General features: G+C 37.2%; 1 protein-coding gene across 2 annotated transcripts; it reads left to right on the top strand.

Moving 5' to 3' along the window:
• Positions 1-1,812: 1,812 nt before the first annotated feature.
• On the top strand, positions 1,813-14,488 carry LOC132119294 (CTD small phosphatase-like protein 2). Of its 2 annotated transcripts, none has more exons than XM_059529133.1 (11): positions 1,813-2,024; positions 7,726-7,837; positions 7,916-8,029; positions 8,449-8,560; positions 8,650-8,767; positions 8,977-9,063; positions 9,893-9,955; positions 10,480-10,559; positions 11,008-11,134; positions 11,243-11,338; positions 14,048-14,488. In XM_059529133.1, the coding sequence occupies exons 1-11, from the start codon at positions 1,923-1,925 to the stop codon at positions 14,111-14,113; spliced, it is 1,077 nt and encodes a 358-aa protein (XP_059385116.1). In that variant the 5' UTR covers positions 1,813-1,922; the 3' UTR covers positions 14,114-14,488. The 2 variants fall into 2 exon arrangements, with proteins under 2 accessions (XP_059385116.1, XP_059385117.1); XM_059529134.1 differs by having other exon boundaries at positions 8,452-8,560.
• Positions 14,489-15,210: the final 722 nt, after the last annotated feature.

Raw genomic sequence — 15,210 nt, forward strand, 5'->3', positions numbered from 1 at the left:
CACTTCTACCTCTAGTTATACAGACATGTTCATCGTAGAGCTGCGGTCACAGTGCATGTAACATTTATTTTACCCTTTTATATTAGTAATTCTAAATTTTTCCCTCGGCACAATGACTAAAGGATTATTAATTGAAGGTATATGCATTTTTTTCTAAATTTTTTCTCTAATTATCCCTTTCTTATGTGAGTGCTTTTGAGTTTTGGCTTGCTTGGGTTGAATCTGAAATTACTCCTAGGTGGTTTTGGTTAGGGTGCTTTGTGTACCGCTGTGCACCAATTCAACTTTTTTAAACTTTTCGATTGCATAGTGTCAACCTCTTGACCGCTTCTATTAGGGGTGAAGGACAAAGACAATCCTAACCTTTCTAATCGCCGTTTGTGTTTAATTAACTTTATTTTGAAAAATAATATATCGATCTGTAACTGGGGTGGGGGGTGTATGGGATCCAAAGAATGTCACATAAGTGCTGTGATGGGAAGAGTATTAAGGATTCAAAATTCTCTATAACCTATATTTTGGGAAATCATCACACATCAGTCTCTCAGTCTGAATGCTGGTAACCCAAACAATGACACAAGAACACCTCGACATACGTTCATAACAAGTGTAGTTATTAGATGGAATTTTTTTTATTTTTAACCTAAGTTATTTGCTTTTTATATGTCGGGATGTAAAGGTCATTCCGGAGCTTCAGTTTGTGTGTTAGTTTTCTGTTTATGATTTTTTTTTTTTTTAAGTAAGTTCATGTTGTTTCAGAGTTTGCAAAATGTATTCTTGACGTTTACATTTTAGAATTGACAAGCATCAGGTTTTTCAGTGTTTGATTTTTTTTTTTTTCTTTAAATGGAGATCTTCAGCTGTAAACAGACATTGAATACAATAAAATGTAATTCTGATGAAATGTTGTCAGTATGGTTCTAGATTCATTTCAGTTTAAGATTTTAGTAAAACTCTATTGTAACCACACGTCAACACAATAGTGTTTTCTGTTCAAAAAGTAAACTTTAGAGGCTTTTTTATTAAAAACAAAATGAAACCGCTATATTAAAATGGGCGTTAAAAAGTAATGATTTTTGTATTGTAACTGTCTGCAATTAGATATGCAAAAAATACATAAAATTTTACATAGAATTTTGTCATAATTGCAAACTTTTTGCTGAAATATTAAGAAAACACTTAGTATATGTAAATGAGCATGCACTAATATGGCCAACAGTTATAGGAACAGTATATCAACGGAAAAAAAAATTATCTATATATAACTATATAATTTTTGGAATAGTTAATGGAATAGTTAATTATCAAGTACCCATATCTGGGATTGTTCACTGAAAATTTAAAGAAAAAAGGTCAACTGTGTTCCATATTCTTTTAAGAAAGTTGAGCATTTAATATGGTAATCATGGCTGAATGACTGTTCATCTCTACAAAGCTGTCCAGCTGAAAACGTTGCATTGCTTAGAGGAAAATAGATCCAGTTTCTGGGCATTTTATCACAAACCTAGCATTGTCACGTGTTGTAGTCTATTATAGACCTTCCACTAAAAAAAATTAATACCATACAAAGACTAGTTGTTTTTCTCCCTAATTTGACATTAATAACTTACTTTGCAGTCAAACAATGCTTTGCCATTGTTGGTGCTTTAATAACTGTAAACACACCGTCAATGTGACTTCTGCGTCACGTTACTGCGTCACGTCACGCTCCGCCCTCCGCATCGGGCGCGTGTTCTGATTGGCTAAAGCTGGGTTGTGTTTTTTTTTCATCAGTCTCTGCCTGGTTTAAATGAAAGTCAGTGTGGAAACTACCGAATTTATGGAGATTAACCCGACGCTTGAACTAACATTACTACATCATTCCTGAGAGGTTAAAGTCCCTATGTCCGCTGTAGACGTCTTTTAATCGGGGTTCAAGCAAAATGAGACTTCGGTCGAGAAATATTTTAAATGTAAACCCGACGACACTGTCCCGCCGCCGTCGAGCCGCTCCGGAGACACCGGGACCGCAGCTCCAGACACAGGTCAGACTTACTGTCATGAACACTACATATGGAAAAGCAAACAAAGCTTGTGTGTGTTTGGTGTGATTGAGCATATGATTCCGTGTTGTGATGATCTGATTCTGAAAGGCCGTGTTAGCATGATGCTAACCGATTTAAAGCAAGAGATCCGGTGAGCGGAATTAAAAAAATTTTTATGTAAATGTTAATAAAAAATAATTATTCTTCACTAATTATATGAATATGAATAACAATAATTTGCAATTAAAGGGTTAGTTAACCCAAAAATCTAAATTATGTCATTAATAACTCACCCTCATGTCGTTCCAAACCTGTAAGACCTCTGTTTATCTTCGGAACACAGTTTAAGATATTTTAGATTTAGTCCTAGAGCTCTCAGTTCCTCCATTGAAGCTGTGTGTACGGTCTACTGTCCATGTCCAGAAAGGTAATAAAAACATAATCAAAGTAGTCCATGTGACATCAGAGGGTCAGTTAGAATTTGTTGAAGCATCGAAATACATTTTGGTCCAAAAATAGCAAAAACGCCGACTTTATTCATTATTGTCTTCTCTTCCATGTCTGTTGTGAGCGCGTCCACTGCAGTGTATGATATCCGGTTCACGAACGAATCATTTGATGTAACCGGATCTTTTTGAACCAGTTCACCAAATTGAACTGAGTCGTTTGAAACGGTTCACGTCTCCAATACGCATTAATCCACAAATGACTTAAGCTGTTAACTTGTTTAATGTGGCTGACACTTCCTCTGAGTTAAAATAAACCAATATCCCGGAGTAATTCATGCACTCAAACAGTACACTGACTGAACTGCTGTGAAGAGAGAACTGAAGATGAACACAGAGCCGAGCCAGATAATGACTCGTTCACGAGTCAAGAACCGGTTGCATCGGTTTTCGGATCACCAGTAGTTCTTTTGGACAGTTCGATTCAATAAACCGGTTGAAGAAAACGGTTCACCGGTTCTTTTGCGCTCGATGTAATGGCGTCATTTGCGATGATTGCCCTTGATTTAGGGCTGGACGATTAATCGAAAAATAATCAAAACCGAAATTCATAACCTCTAACCGACGTCATTTTCCCATGTCGGTTATTTCGGTTTTTTAATCCTGTTAACACTTCCCCCTTAAAAGCATACTAGCGCGTGTGTAGCCACATGACTCTGCTCTCCAGTCAGTGGCATAAAAGCAAAGCGGTCTGAGCGGTGAGCTTTGCGTCTTCACTAAACTTTGTCAGTTGTATTTGTTTTATGGTTTGGACATTCAAGCGATTAGATGAACGGATGTGTATTCTTATATCGAGCTACCATGTTCGCGCAGCTGCATTGTGGCACGAACACTCATATAAACAGTAACGTTAGCTATGAAGATCGCGCGCACAGAGGAACACAGAAACTAGTTGTCAGCGTTGTCCTGTGATTTATCACTAAAGTAGCTTAGAATCTCAAAACTTATTATAGCATGTTTGTGTGCAGCGCACATGAAGCAGCACAAGCGCGTGCACAGAGAGCAGCGGTCGGCTTTCGCGCTGCGGGTTCCCGGTTTGTGTCCATTCTTGGACTGTTCTGTGTATTTTAACTGTAGAAAAGGTTGTTACGAGTCGAAACTACGATACAGAAAACTACATCAGTATATCATCATAAACGCAGCCGTTTTTGTCTTACGTGAACGTAAACAGATGAGAAAGAAAACACACATGTACAGTATTTTTGCTTAAAGAGACAACAGCCTAGTAAACGCGCTGCCTGTCATTAATGTTAATCAAAGAACAAAAGAAAATCATTCACTGATCTTTACTTGATTCATCTTTTTTTATTTATAAAAAGAAAACAATGCAGTGTTTTTAAAGTTTTAATTACAGTTTCTGTATACCTGAAATTTAGTTTAGTTGTATTTATTTATGATATTGCTAACTGATTTGTTTGTTCCTTTCTAATAACTGCTGATAGTCAATCATATTTACAGTACAAACCTTGTCAGTGAACTATGAGGGCAAAAAAAACAAAACCAAAAACCAAATAATCGTTCAATAATCGTAATCGAGGCAAAATGTTCAATTAATCGAGGTTTTGATTTTAGGCCATAATCGTCCAGCCCTACCTTGATTCAAGCCTTCGGTTTACTTGGGATCATAACACTAACACAGAATCAGTTCAGAATCAATCACCAAAAGAATCAGTTCAGTTCAGGCGCTCTGTGTGTCAGTCTGCTTCACGCTGATTCACACATGCGCAGTATCATCAGCTCCTCGGTTCACGAATCGGACACGTCCGACAGAAACGGTTCTTGACTCGAGAACGAGTCAGTCTTTTGTTCGTTATCTGGCTCGGCTCGGTGTTCATCTTCAGTTCTCTCTTCACAGCAGTTCAGTCAGTGTACTGTTTGAGTAAATGAATTACTCCGGGATATTGGTTTGTTTTAACTCAGAGGGAGTGTCAGCCACATTAAACAAGTTAACAGCTTAAGTCATTTGTGGATTAATGCGTATTGGAGACACGAACCGTTTAAAACGATTCAGTTTGATTTGGTGAACTGGTTCAAGAAGATCCGGTTACATCGCATGATTCGTTCACGAACCAGATATCACTACACTGCAGTGAATGCGCTCACAACAGACATGGAAGAGAAGACAATGATGAATAAAGTCGTAGTTTTTGCTATTTTTGGACCAAAATGTATTTTGATGCTTCAAAAAATTCTAACTGACCCTCTGATGTCACATGGACTACTTTGATGATGTTTTTCTTACCTTTCTGGACATGGACAGTAGACCTTACACACAGCTTCAATGGAGGGACTGAGAGCTCTCGGACTAAATCTAAAATATCTTAAACTGTGTTCCGAAGATAAACGGAGGTCTCACTGGTTTGGAATATATGTGTGTGTGTGTGTGTGTGAAACCAGTTTGTGAATTGTGTAATAATATTTGTGTTTAACAATATAATAGTGTTAACAGTTTTAGTGTAAAATATATTTTAGTATAGCGTAAAAAAGGGGGGGGGGGTGTCAAACTCAATTTGAGTTTAGATTCAACCTTAATTAAACGCACCTGGTCCAACTAATCAAGTCCTTCAAGCTTATTGAAAAGTTACATGGTATGTGTGTTGGAGAAGGATTGGAACAAAGCTCCAGGAACTGAGTTTGACACCCCTGGTGTAAAACATTTATGCCCGGTTTCACAGACGGGGCTTAAAGGAGTTATGTGGAGGTTTTTACTTAAAAAAAATCTTTAAGATAGAGTTTTCATTTGTACATGTATGAGCCAACCATGATGTAAAAAAAAAAAAGAATGACACCTCGACTGTCCACCACGGTTGCCTCTATCAGCTTGTAGGCTCAATTGTGTGTGGAGGAGTCGGGCCCGAATTGGCACGAAAATTCACAAAATGTGACGCCATGCGCGTTCTCATCTACTTGGGCATACAACCGTACGGCACGCCAGCCATTATAGTAAGCAGCGGCAATAGTGTTTTCAAATGGACTCTGCGGATGGAAAGAAGCGACCAGCCTACAGCACAATTCAGACACCCACGGACACTCCTCGTAAGTAAAAAAAAAAAAAAGAAGAGCGTGCGCACTGAGAACGAGCATGAGACTGGCTGCAGTTCCTCTAATGGCCACTGGTGTCAGTAACGGTTAGAAATTTCAGAACCTACGCAATGCTCCTTTAATTTAAGCCAGAACAAAGCCATAGTTCAGTTAGGATTTTAAAGTAATTTTTATAAACCTGGCTTAGTAAAAACATTATTGGTGTGTATCTTGAGACAAAATGAGGGCAATGACATTTTCAAGATCAATCAGTGCAAGTTTCTTTCAGTTGAAACAGCTCAGATTTACATTTTAGTCGGGGACTAGACCTAAGCCTTGTCTGTGAAACCGGCGGAGCGTGTCATAGTGTAACATATTGTAATAAAACATTGGTATTATTCAGGAAATATACTAAAATATATATTTTTTAAAGTCTTTTCTGGAAGAATTTTAGAATTTTATCACTGATTAAACTTAAAGATTGTTTATGATTTTTATCAGCACTTTTGTTTCTTGTATGTTTTTCTATAATGATTTGTTTTATTAAGAAAATGTTATTATTGTAAATGATGTATTGAAATGATATTGTTATTGTTGCCATAAATCTAGTCATTGTTGTGGATCTAGAGTTAAAACTAGGGCTGGTAATTTAACATGTTAATTAGATTAATCATGGAGAAAAATAACGCGTTAAAATTATTAATGCATTTAACGCACTTGCCCCGCCCCAGATCTATGTGGATCATCTGCCATTTCATACAGTCGATTGACTAATGAGGCAGGGCAACAACTTACTGCGTGATGGAGCCTGGAAAATGTCCCTAAAATTCAAGATATGGGGCAAAATTCCCCTGTTTGAAATTTTCTCATATTTACATCAGATTAGGGCTGCACAATGTGTCGTTTAAGCATCAATATCGCGATGTACGAATTCACGATAGTCACATTGCAGGATGTGCGATGTAGGCTGTCGTAGTTGATCCGTTATTCATTTACTGTACGGGCCAGCTGCTCCCTGGCCCTTGACGAATGTGATTCGCGGATTAATTGCACAGCTTAACTATCACAGAGTGAAAGTTTATAATTTGCATGTTTTTAAGTCCTGTCAGTTTGACAGGGCAGAGAGAGAGAGAGCGCGAGAGAGAGCGTGAGAGAGGGAGAGAGATAGAGAGCGCGCGCGCACGAGAGAGATAGAGCGCGAGAGAGAGCGTGAGAGAGGGAGAGAGATAGAGAGAGCGCGCGCGCGCGAGAGAGATAGAGCGCGAGAGAGAGAGAGAGCGAGCGCCGTCTTCAAACAACACGAGCGCTGTCTTGCTCTCTCTCCCTCGCACATATTAATCAATTGACACAATGGTGTCGATGTTTAAATCATTTAAAATGAGAATGTAAGTGTGCTCACCCCATTTTTGTTTGTAAGAAAAAATTAGATTAAATTTCATATTGCAATATATATCGCAGAAAAATCAAATATCGCAATGTCATTTTTTCCCAATATCGTGCAGCCCTACATCAGATATATGACATCAAAGTACCGCGAGAGTGATTCAAAAGCACAAGGAGTCGTCCGCTCTCTAGAGCTCTTACGGTACTTTGATGTCACACACCGATCGGTCTGATGGTGATGATCCACTTCAACTTGAACAAGCCTAATGATTCAGTGAACCATTCATAAAGAACCATTTACTTCACTCCTGAATGAATCAGCCATTTGAACGAATCAAACGAATGAATAAATGACTCGATGACTTAATCATTAAGACACTTACCACAACCTACTGGCAGTTTTAGTTTATTATTTAGAGTGTCATTTCATTAAAGAAATAATTTCATATTTTCATAGTAGTAATAATAAAATTAAGTTTATAAGTTCACCCAACTAAAAATGACAATTCTGTCATCATTTACTCACATGGTCCAAAAGAGTATATGTAATACATTTGATCAAACAAAATATTTCTTGCTGAACCTACTTTTTGTAATCTCTGATGCTTTGCACAACTATGACTTTAAATTATCTTTTCAGAGTAATTTCTCCGAATTTGTTGTGCGATTAATTAATCAGCACATCATGTAACTAATTAGATTAAAAATTAAAAATGTAATTGCTTACCAGCCCTAGTCAAAACATAAATAAATAAATGAATAACTGCTTGTCGTCTTTGCTTTTGCTTTAGGATGAAGTAAAAGTTGTTGAAGACTGCCTCAGTCTGGACGCTGATGAAGTCCCAACAGCAGCCAAACGTCCACGAAGAAGGAGAAAAGCTTTACCTACTGTTGACAGAAAAGGTACATTAATTAATTTGACAAATGTTATTTAAGAGTTTATTAATGATGATATGGTTGTTGATATTGTTGTGTTTTTAGAGTCAGATTTCAAGACCCCAGTCAGTCACCTTCGGGAAAGACGTTCCTCACTGAATCCTGCTGCTCGAAGCCTCTACTCTCCTGCAGCGCACTTCCTCACGCCCCCAAGAGACAGTCAGTATATATATATATATATATATATATATATAGGTTTTCTTTTTATTATATAATAAAAAGGAAAAACCTTGCTACGTGTACTGCGTTAAGATGACTGAGACTTGTTATAGCATTTGTACATAATTGCACTTTTGTTGTTTTTGATTGCTACCATTGTTCTCATTTGTAAGTTGCTTTGGATAAAAGCATCTGCTAAATGACTAAATTAAAATGTCAATTAGAAGGGTTATATTGACCTGTTAAGATTTTGCTTACATTTACATTGTAAATATATTTGTTTGCTATTTTATTCAATTTTTTCAGAGGTAAATCAGTAACAATTGCATTTTTAACAATATTTCAAGTGTAATTTGATTTCATGGATTTCATGTGATTTTGGATTTCATGTGCATATGTAACAGCTGTTGCTTATTTAGAAGGTGAGCAGCCAAACTCCGGTCCCATGTTCAGTCCCGAACACTGTGTGTTCGGTTACAGTGCTGGAAGCCCTCTTTCAGAGGATGAAGAGAATGATGAAGTGTTCAGCCCGTGAGTCTCTTCTATAAATGATTTCCTTTTTGTGCTCTTCAGAGTGATTGAGGAGGTTTAATTTGAAATCTTTCTGATTTCTCCCATAGTTTCACGTTTATTAAGAACATTCCAAATCGTTCCCAACAGTCCAGGCCCGTCTCAGCAGTGCGGGACATTCCACCGAAGACGAGGAGCACACCTGCTGCTACCTTGGTGCTTGATTTGGTAAGTGACCTTGTTAAATACTTTGGTCAACTCAGAATGAATTTACACGCAGTTTGGTGACTTGAAATGAATGGCAGGGTCATTAATGCTGCCCCATTGAGAGATGCGTCATGTAAATGAAGTTGACTAGTGTTGACCATGTTCTCACTGATTGGATTGAGGTTTAGAGGTGACTTGTTTGTGATATTCTTGTTTTTGTACTCTTCTAGGATGAAACCCTCGTGTTCAGTTCACTCAATGTGATCCATGATGCAGAATACACCTTCAATACCCACTTTCAAGATCACAAGTACATGGTTGGTAAAACTAGTAGTTAATGTTGAAAATTAATCATGCTGAAAAAAAAAATTTCAAGATGAGTTTGTTTCTTCATGGGAACAAATTTGGGGAAATGTTGCATCACATCACTTGCTCGTCAATGGATCCTCTGCAGTGGATGGGTGCCATCAGAATTAGTTCAAACAGCTGATAAAAACATCACAATAATCCACATGTCTCCACTCAGTCAATGAATGTCTTGTGACACGAAAAGCTGCATGTTTATAAGAAGCAAATCCATCATTAAAGTGTTTCAACTGTAAATCATCACTTTTTGTTTGTCCATATTCCATAATATTGCTTTCAATAATGAAAAAGTCCATCCCCTGTTGTTCTTTCACATCTGAGTCCACCCACGTTTGTTTAGAACTGGACTGTTTTCACTTGAATATGGTGCATATTTCTCTCCTGATTCAGGTAAGACATTTTCACCGGAGGAAGCAATATTATGGATAGAGAACTCATATTTTAGCTGGAAGCAATGGTTTGAAGTTAAAAATGTTCTTATGATACAAAAACAGCATTTCACTTCAGAAGACATTAATTGATGGACTGGAGTGGTGTGGATTACTTGTGGATTATTGTGATGCTTTTATTAGCTGTTTGGCCTCTCAGTCTGACGGCACCCATTCACTTCTGATGTTCTGAGGGTGAATAAACTTTAAGCAATTTTTAATTTCTGTATGTAAAATTCCATTAAGCTTCTCATACATGTATTTGTTGGAATGGTGGTTAACGTCCTGCAGCTGTCACGGAAAAAGTTTGCAGTTGTGTTGCTTTTGTGATTCATCAAACATCTTTTCACAGGTCTATGTGATCATCAGACCATATGTCAAAGAGTTTCTGCAAGCCATGACCAAACATTTTGAGGTAAACAATGTGAACATTACATTAAAACATTAAAAGCCAGTTCGCACCAAGATTAATATTTGATGTGCTATGGATCTTAATTTAATTGGACAGTTTACGTGTCTGATATGGACCTTTGCATGCCAGCAGTGCAACAGATTGAAATGCATCAATGCTACCATTAGGATTTGGGCTTTTGGTCACATGCCTAGAGCTGCTTTTGTTACATAAAGCATAAAATAGTGTTATTTGATAAACAACACATCAAAAATAACTCTGAATGGCTGTTTGAAAACATATACAGTAAATTACATTTATTCTCCATGAAAAGAGGGTCGTAAACTGAAAGGTGTTTCCACTTTTAGTGCCACCTATTGTCAGAAAAAGTTTTCTATTCTTTTCTTTCTTTTTTTCACTCGAATGGTATGCAAAATCCAGAACAAATTTTTGTGCTGAACATTTGTGTTGGTGTAAATGGCCCTTAATTGTTGCCAGTGACTAATTCTATTAATAAACCAGTTCTGATTTTTGTTTTTCTATTCCAGATGTTTGTTTACACCTCTGCAAAAAAGGAATATGCAGAAAAGATTGTAGATATATTGGACCCTAATAAAAAGCTGTTTAGGTGAGACATGTTGAAATGTTCCTGGAGATGATTCTCAGCTGGGCATCTGCAAATCTCTCATTGCCTTCATAACATTTTTATTAACCTAAGAGCCAAATGATGGTCGAATTCAATGGTTCCCAACACTGGTCCTAGAGGCACCCCAACACTGCACATTTTGCATATCTTCTTTCTCTGACACAAATGTGCAGTGTTGGGGTACCTCCAGGATCAGGGTTGGGAACCACTGGTCTAACTGACTACGAAACATCATCTGATCAAAAATGTCACACGTGTTTCAGGGTTCTTGATCTAAAATTAAAACCATTAAAAAAATTGTTACTTGAAATCCAACACTTCTCATTTTAATTTAGTGCTACTAAAATGTGCTAAAATAAATCTTGCAGGTCACAAACTTCGCTTTGAAGGAAGAATGAAACTGTAATTCTGTGGCGTTCTTGTTTTAAAGGCATCGTTTGTATCAGGAAGATTGCGCCTGTGTGCTTGGACACTACATAAAAGACTTGACTGTTCTGGAGAGAGACCTGTCAAAGACGGTCATCCTGGACAACGCCCCCCACACCTTCCCATATCACGTATGCTTGTCCTTACCTTTTCTATGTAAAAAAAGGGTTTATTAAACATCAAGTCTAACCAGCATATCAGTGACATGATCTTACTGGATCTGTGTTTGTTCTTTCTAGCTGATGAATATGATTCCCATAAAGAGCTGGATCGGAGATCAAGAGGACCGTGAGCTGCAAAAGCTCATTCCGTACATGGAGAAACTAGTGCATGCGGTGAGTGTTTTTAGTCATTAACATCTATGCCATTCTTATTCTTTTTATATATATATATATATATATATATATCTCAGGATTGCGCATAATTCAATATATCTCAAGACTTGAATTTCGGTGTGGGGATTGCACATAATTCTACTTATTCCCGCAGTTTCCACTTTTGTAACGTGGGAGATTCACGCCTATATTTTAGCGTAAAAGTCACAATGGACAGATGACGGAATGAATCATTTGCACGTGCTTTTGAGTCTTAAAATTTTAAACATTCAAGTGCCCAATTCAGTACTTGCGTGCTCTTTTTGAGACCCCTTTCTTTGAGCTTTCACCCAAAGCGGGCGCGCACAGAGCCACACCTGAGATGCGTGACTACAGAAGGAAGTTGTGTTGCGCTTTATTACACATAAACGACCAAATACATTCAAAATTGCCAAAATGCCCGTCTTGATGAGTATCTATGTAAACAGTCGGTTAATACTAAACACTGAGCAAGTTTACATGCACGTTCTTAAAGGAACACTCCACTTTTTTTGAAAATAGGATAATTTTTCATCATGGGTGCAGCAGGCGCAGTAATATTACGCAGCGCCTAAAACATGGTCCCGCTGGAATGAGAGTATAGTTCCTGGCCATATAGGCCTAGAAAATCGTAACCTTTTCATTTTCCATCAGCCTTGGTACACGATGTAACTACAGAAGAGTCAAGTTTTGGATAGGAAAAATGTTGAAACTCTTTGGTCATTTTTGAGCAAGATGCTAACGGTCTAATCAGATTCAATGATCTATGCTAAGCTAAGCTAAAAGTGCTACCACCAAACCCAGAGATCGGCTGGATTCGAAAACTGTAAAACTCAACTGTTTAACTCTACGGGAGTTGTAAAATCAGCCTATTTAAAAGAAAAAAGTGTAGTTCATTTAAACAGATTATGCTTAAGCCGAAAACGCACTTGGTCATCTAAACGCAGTAACCCGTTTTCTTTTATCGTAGTAAGGTCATAAACGGCGTCAGCATAAACTGGTCGACATGTAGTTTTTTGCTTCTTACTCTGATTTTGCATGGCATGTAAATGCAAGAACCCGCTTTCTGTGGGCTTATTGAAGTGCGCATGTGTGTTACATGACAGATTTAAGGGAAATTATAAAATGGGTTCTCATCTTGTTCAGCAGAAGTAGAAGTGGTTCAGTCACATGCTGCATTTATAACTGCATGAGAGGATAATATACGAGCTGCACGTTTCCTGACATGTTACAAGCTTAATTTAACATCACAATATAGAGCATCACAGTCCCGCCCACAGCCGGTGCCGGAAGTAAAAATTCTATACAACTTCTGCATTGACAGTTGGCGTATAAGCCATAAAAACGTAACTATACATGGTAGACTTAAAACCAGCTACGGCTGTACTAAGCGATAGTATATGCTCATGTAAACGCCAAAGGTTCATGGGGCACTAACCTTGTTTTGAGATAAATGCCTTTTATTCGCGATGTCTTGGCTAAGTACTTCATTACCCACAATCCTGAACAATCCCACAGTGATGCATCTGATTGGTGGAACTCGTCTGGTTAAACCCCGCGAAGGTCCGTGAAGACTGAAGATCATTAATAAAAAAAAATTAAATAAAATAAAAACCTGTGTTGCGTTTTTGCACGGTAGACTTATCAGTGCAATCATGATCTCCTTGGCTGCCATGAGAGTTTTGCAGGGAAGTTGGTAACGTTAGTGAGCATTATCGTCCACTTTAGCTAGGCTACTGTAGCCTTTATATGGTATGAGTCATATCAAGCATTTTATAATGCCACTGTCAAAACAATATTTAGCCTAGGCATACCTTTTTGTGCATTTACTGAACATTTGTGTAATAATTCATGGCAACGACATGTGTTGACGACTGAGCGGTGATTGCAGTCGGGTACAAAGCACTGCACCATGTTGCTGACGTTATCGTTAACCATTTTCACACACGCACACAATATAAAATACACGATGATAAATATAAAAATCAATACACAATACCTATATAAAACACTATTTATTTACACGATTAATACTGAAAGAACTGCTATTACTGCACATTCACTATATAAAATAAAATTCACCGGAGGAAAAAGTTCGCGCGGGCGGCCGTCGCTCCAAAGGCTCGTTCGCGGTTGTGGCTTCAGTCGAATTCAGTGAGGCGCGGTGGTTTATGGGATAAGTAGTTCCTGCGCTCGAAATGAAAATATGTACACAGTATTGTACCTTTGACTTTTTTTGGATTTTCTCTTAATTTTTTCACTCAAAATGATATGTTATATGCTTATGAGTTCAGCCGTAGCTGGTTATCCTCACACATGCTCTAAAACTCTTTAGATACGGATTTTTCCGAAAGTCAATGGGAGAAATGAATGGGAAATTTACTTCCTGCACCAAAGCTCTCTCGGGCTGTGGGCAGGACTGTGATGCTCTATTGACAAATGTATGTAATACTCTTGAGTCAGATACGCAAATGATTATATGTTGACATCACTACATGGAAATTACCTGATTTATTAATGAAGTCATGTTAACGCAGCTTACTTGTGTTATGAATGTGAATGTTAACAGTTGAGAAACAAAACTTGTGTGTAACAGATCTGTGCATGGGTCTTAAAGAGACAGCAACCTAAATAAACCTGAAAAAATAGTAATTTTTAGTAATGATTAACTTGTTTTTTGATTGTTTCTAGGATGACATCAGAAATGTTTTAAAGAAGAGAACCGATCACTTTCACAGGCTGCTTTCTGAAGACTAAACCCTAACCCTGAATTAAGTGTAAATAAATGTAGAGCTATCCTTGTAAATGCAGTGAGATTCCCAGACATCATACTACATACAAGGCTGAAAGTGTAGTATGGTTGTATACACTTCCATAATAAAAGTTTATTTGTTAGAGAATAGTCTTAACAGGTCAGCTGGTGTTCTGACCCGTTTTGATGAATAGGACTAGAATCTTGCCTTTAATTTATTGATGAACCTTGAGATGTTTGTACAGGTTTGTGCCATTGAAAGAGTGTTTGCACATTTCAGACTGATACATTAGTTTCAATATGTTTTGTACTCTATTGTGAAGCAATACCAATGCCAAAGTTCAGTTACCAATAAAAAAAAAAAAAAAACATGATCTTTTTTTCTTTGGTCTGTAACTTGGTCTGTTTGTGTGTCAGACTAGGATAACACTTGAAATCATTTAGTTTGCTAAAAAAAATGTGTGCTATGTTTTTTAATGAAAATCACGCCATGCACTAAAAAAAAAAATCAATGTTCCTAATTTTTTTGTTCTAACAAAAATATCTAAACATTTTTCAATCGAGATACATCACCTTGGAATGCAATTTGAACAGTTATGGATAATTCTGGCAATGTTCACTTTAAACAAAACAAAACAAACAAAAAAAAACAGGTGCATAAGCTCATATCAAAGAGACCTATAACCAATCAGATCCAAAAACAAGATGCAAACCTCTGCTAGTTGAAATATACATTAGAATATAATCTAGCGTGATGTGAGATTTACAAGCTTTTCTTAACGGCAGGTTGGAAACACCAAATTAGGTCAATGATTTTCAGCACAAGGGTTAAATCTGTTAAAAATGTGTTCAACTTGTGTACGAATTCATTTGAGTTAAACTAAATCAAATTAGTATAACATGGTCACAATTTAACTAAAACGAAAGGAAGAATTTAATAGGTTGTGAGAATAGATTTTTAATTTCTGAACACTATCTAGTTACTTATCCCTAAAGGGTATATAATGGGCTATTATTGAAGTGTACACATTTTGCAAGAGTTCCTATTAATAGCTTTTGTACCTTTTTCATTAATATTTGGTAACGTATATCTGTTCTTAAA

Source organism: Carassius carassius, chromosome 38 (genome assembly GCF_963082965.1).
Source record: "Carassius carassius chromosome 38, fCarCar2.1, whole genome shotgun sequence".
In the NCBI taxonomy this organism is placed as follows: domain Eukaryota; kingdom Metazoa; phylum Chordata; class Actinopteri; order Cypriniformes; family Cyprinidae; genus Carassius; species Carassius carassius.

Bases quoted from the DNA above. Each gene is read 5' to 3' on its own strand.
- LOC132119294 (XM_059529133.1), top strand. From the start codon at position 1,923: ATGAGACTTCGGTCGAGAAATATTTTAAATGTAAACCCGACGACACTG. The intron at 8,030-8,448 runs GTCAGTATATAT...TTGCTTATTTAG, and splicing joins CCTCACGCCCCCAAGAGACA to AAGGTGAGCAGCCAAACTCC. The intron at 8,561-8,649 runs GTGAGTCTCTTC...TTTCTCCCATAG, and splicing joins AATGATGAAGTGTTCAGCCC to TTTCACGTTTATTAAGAACA.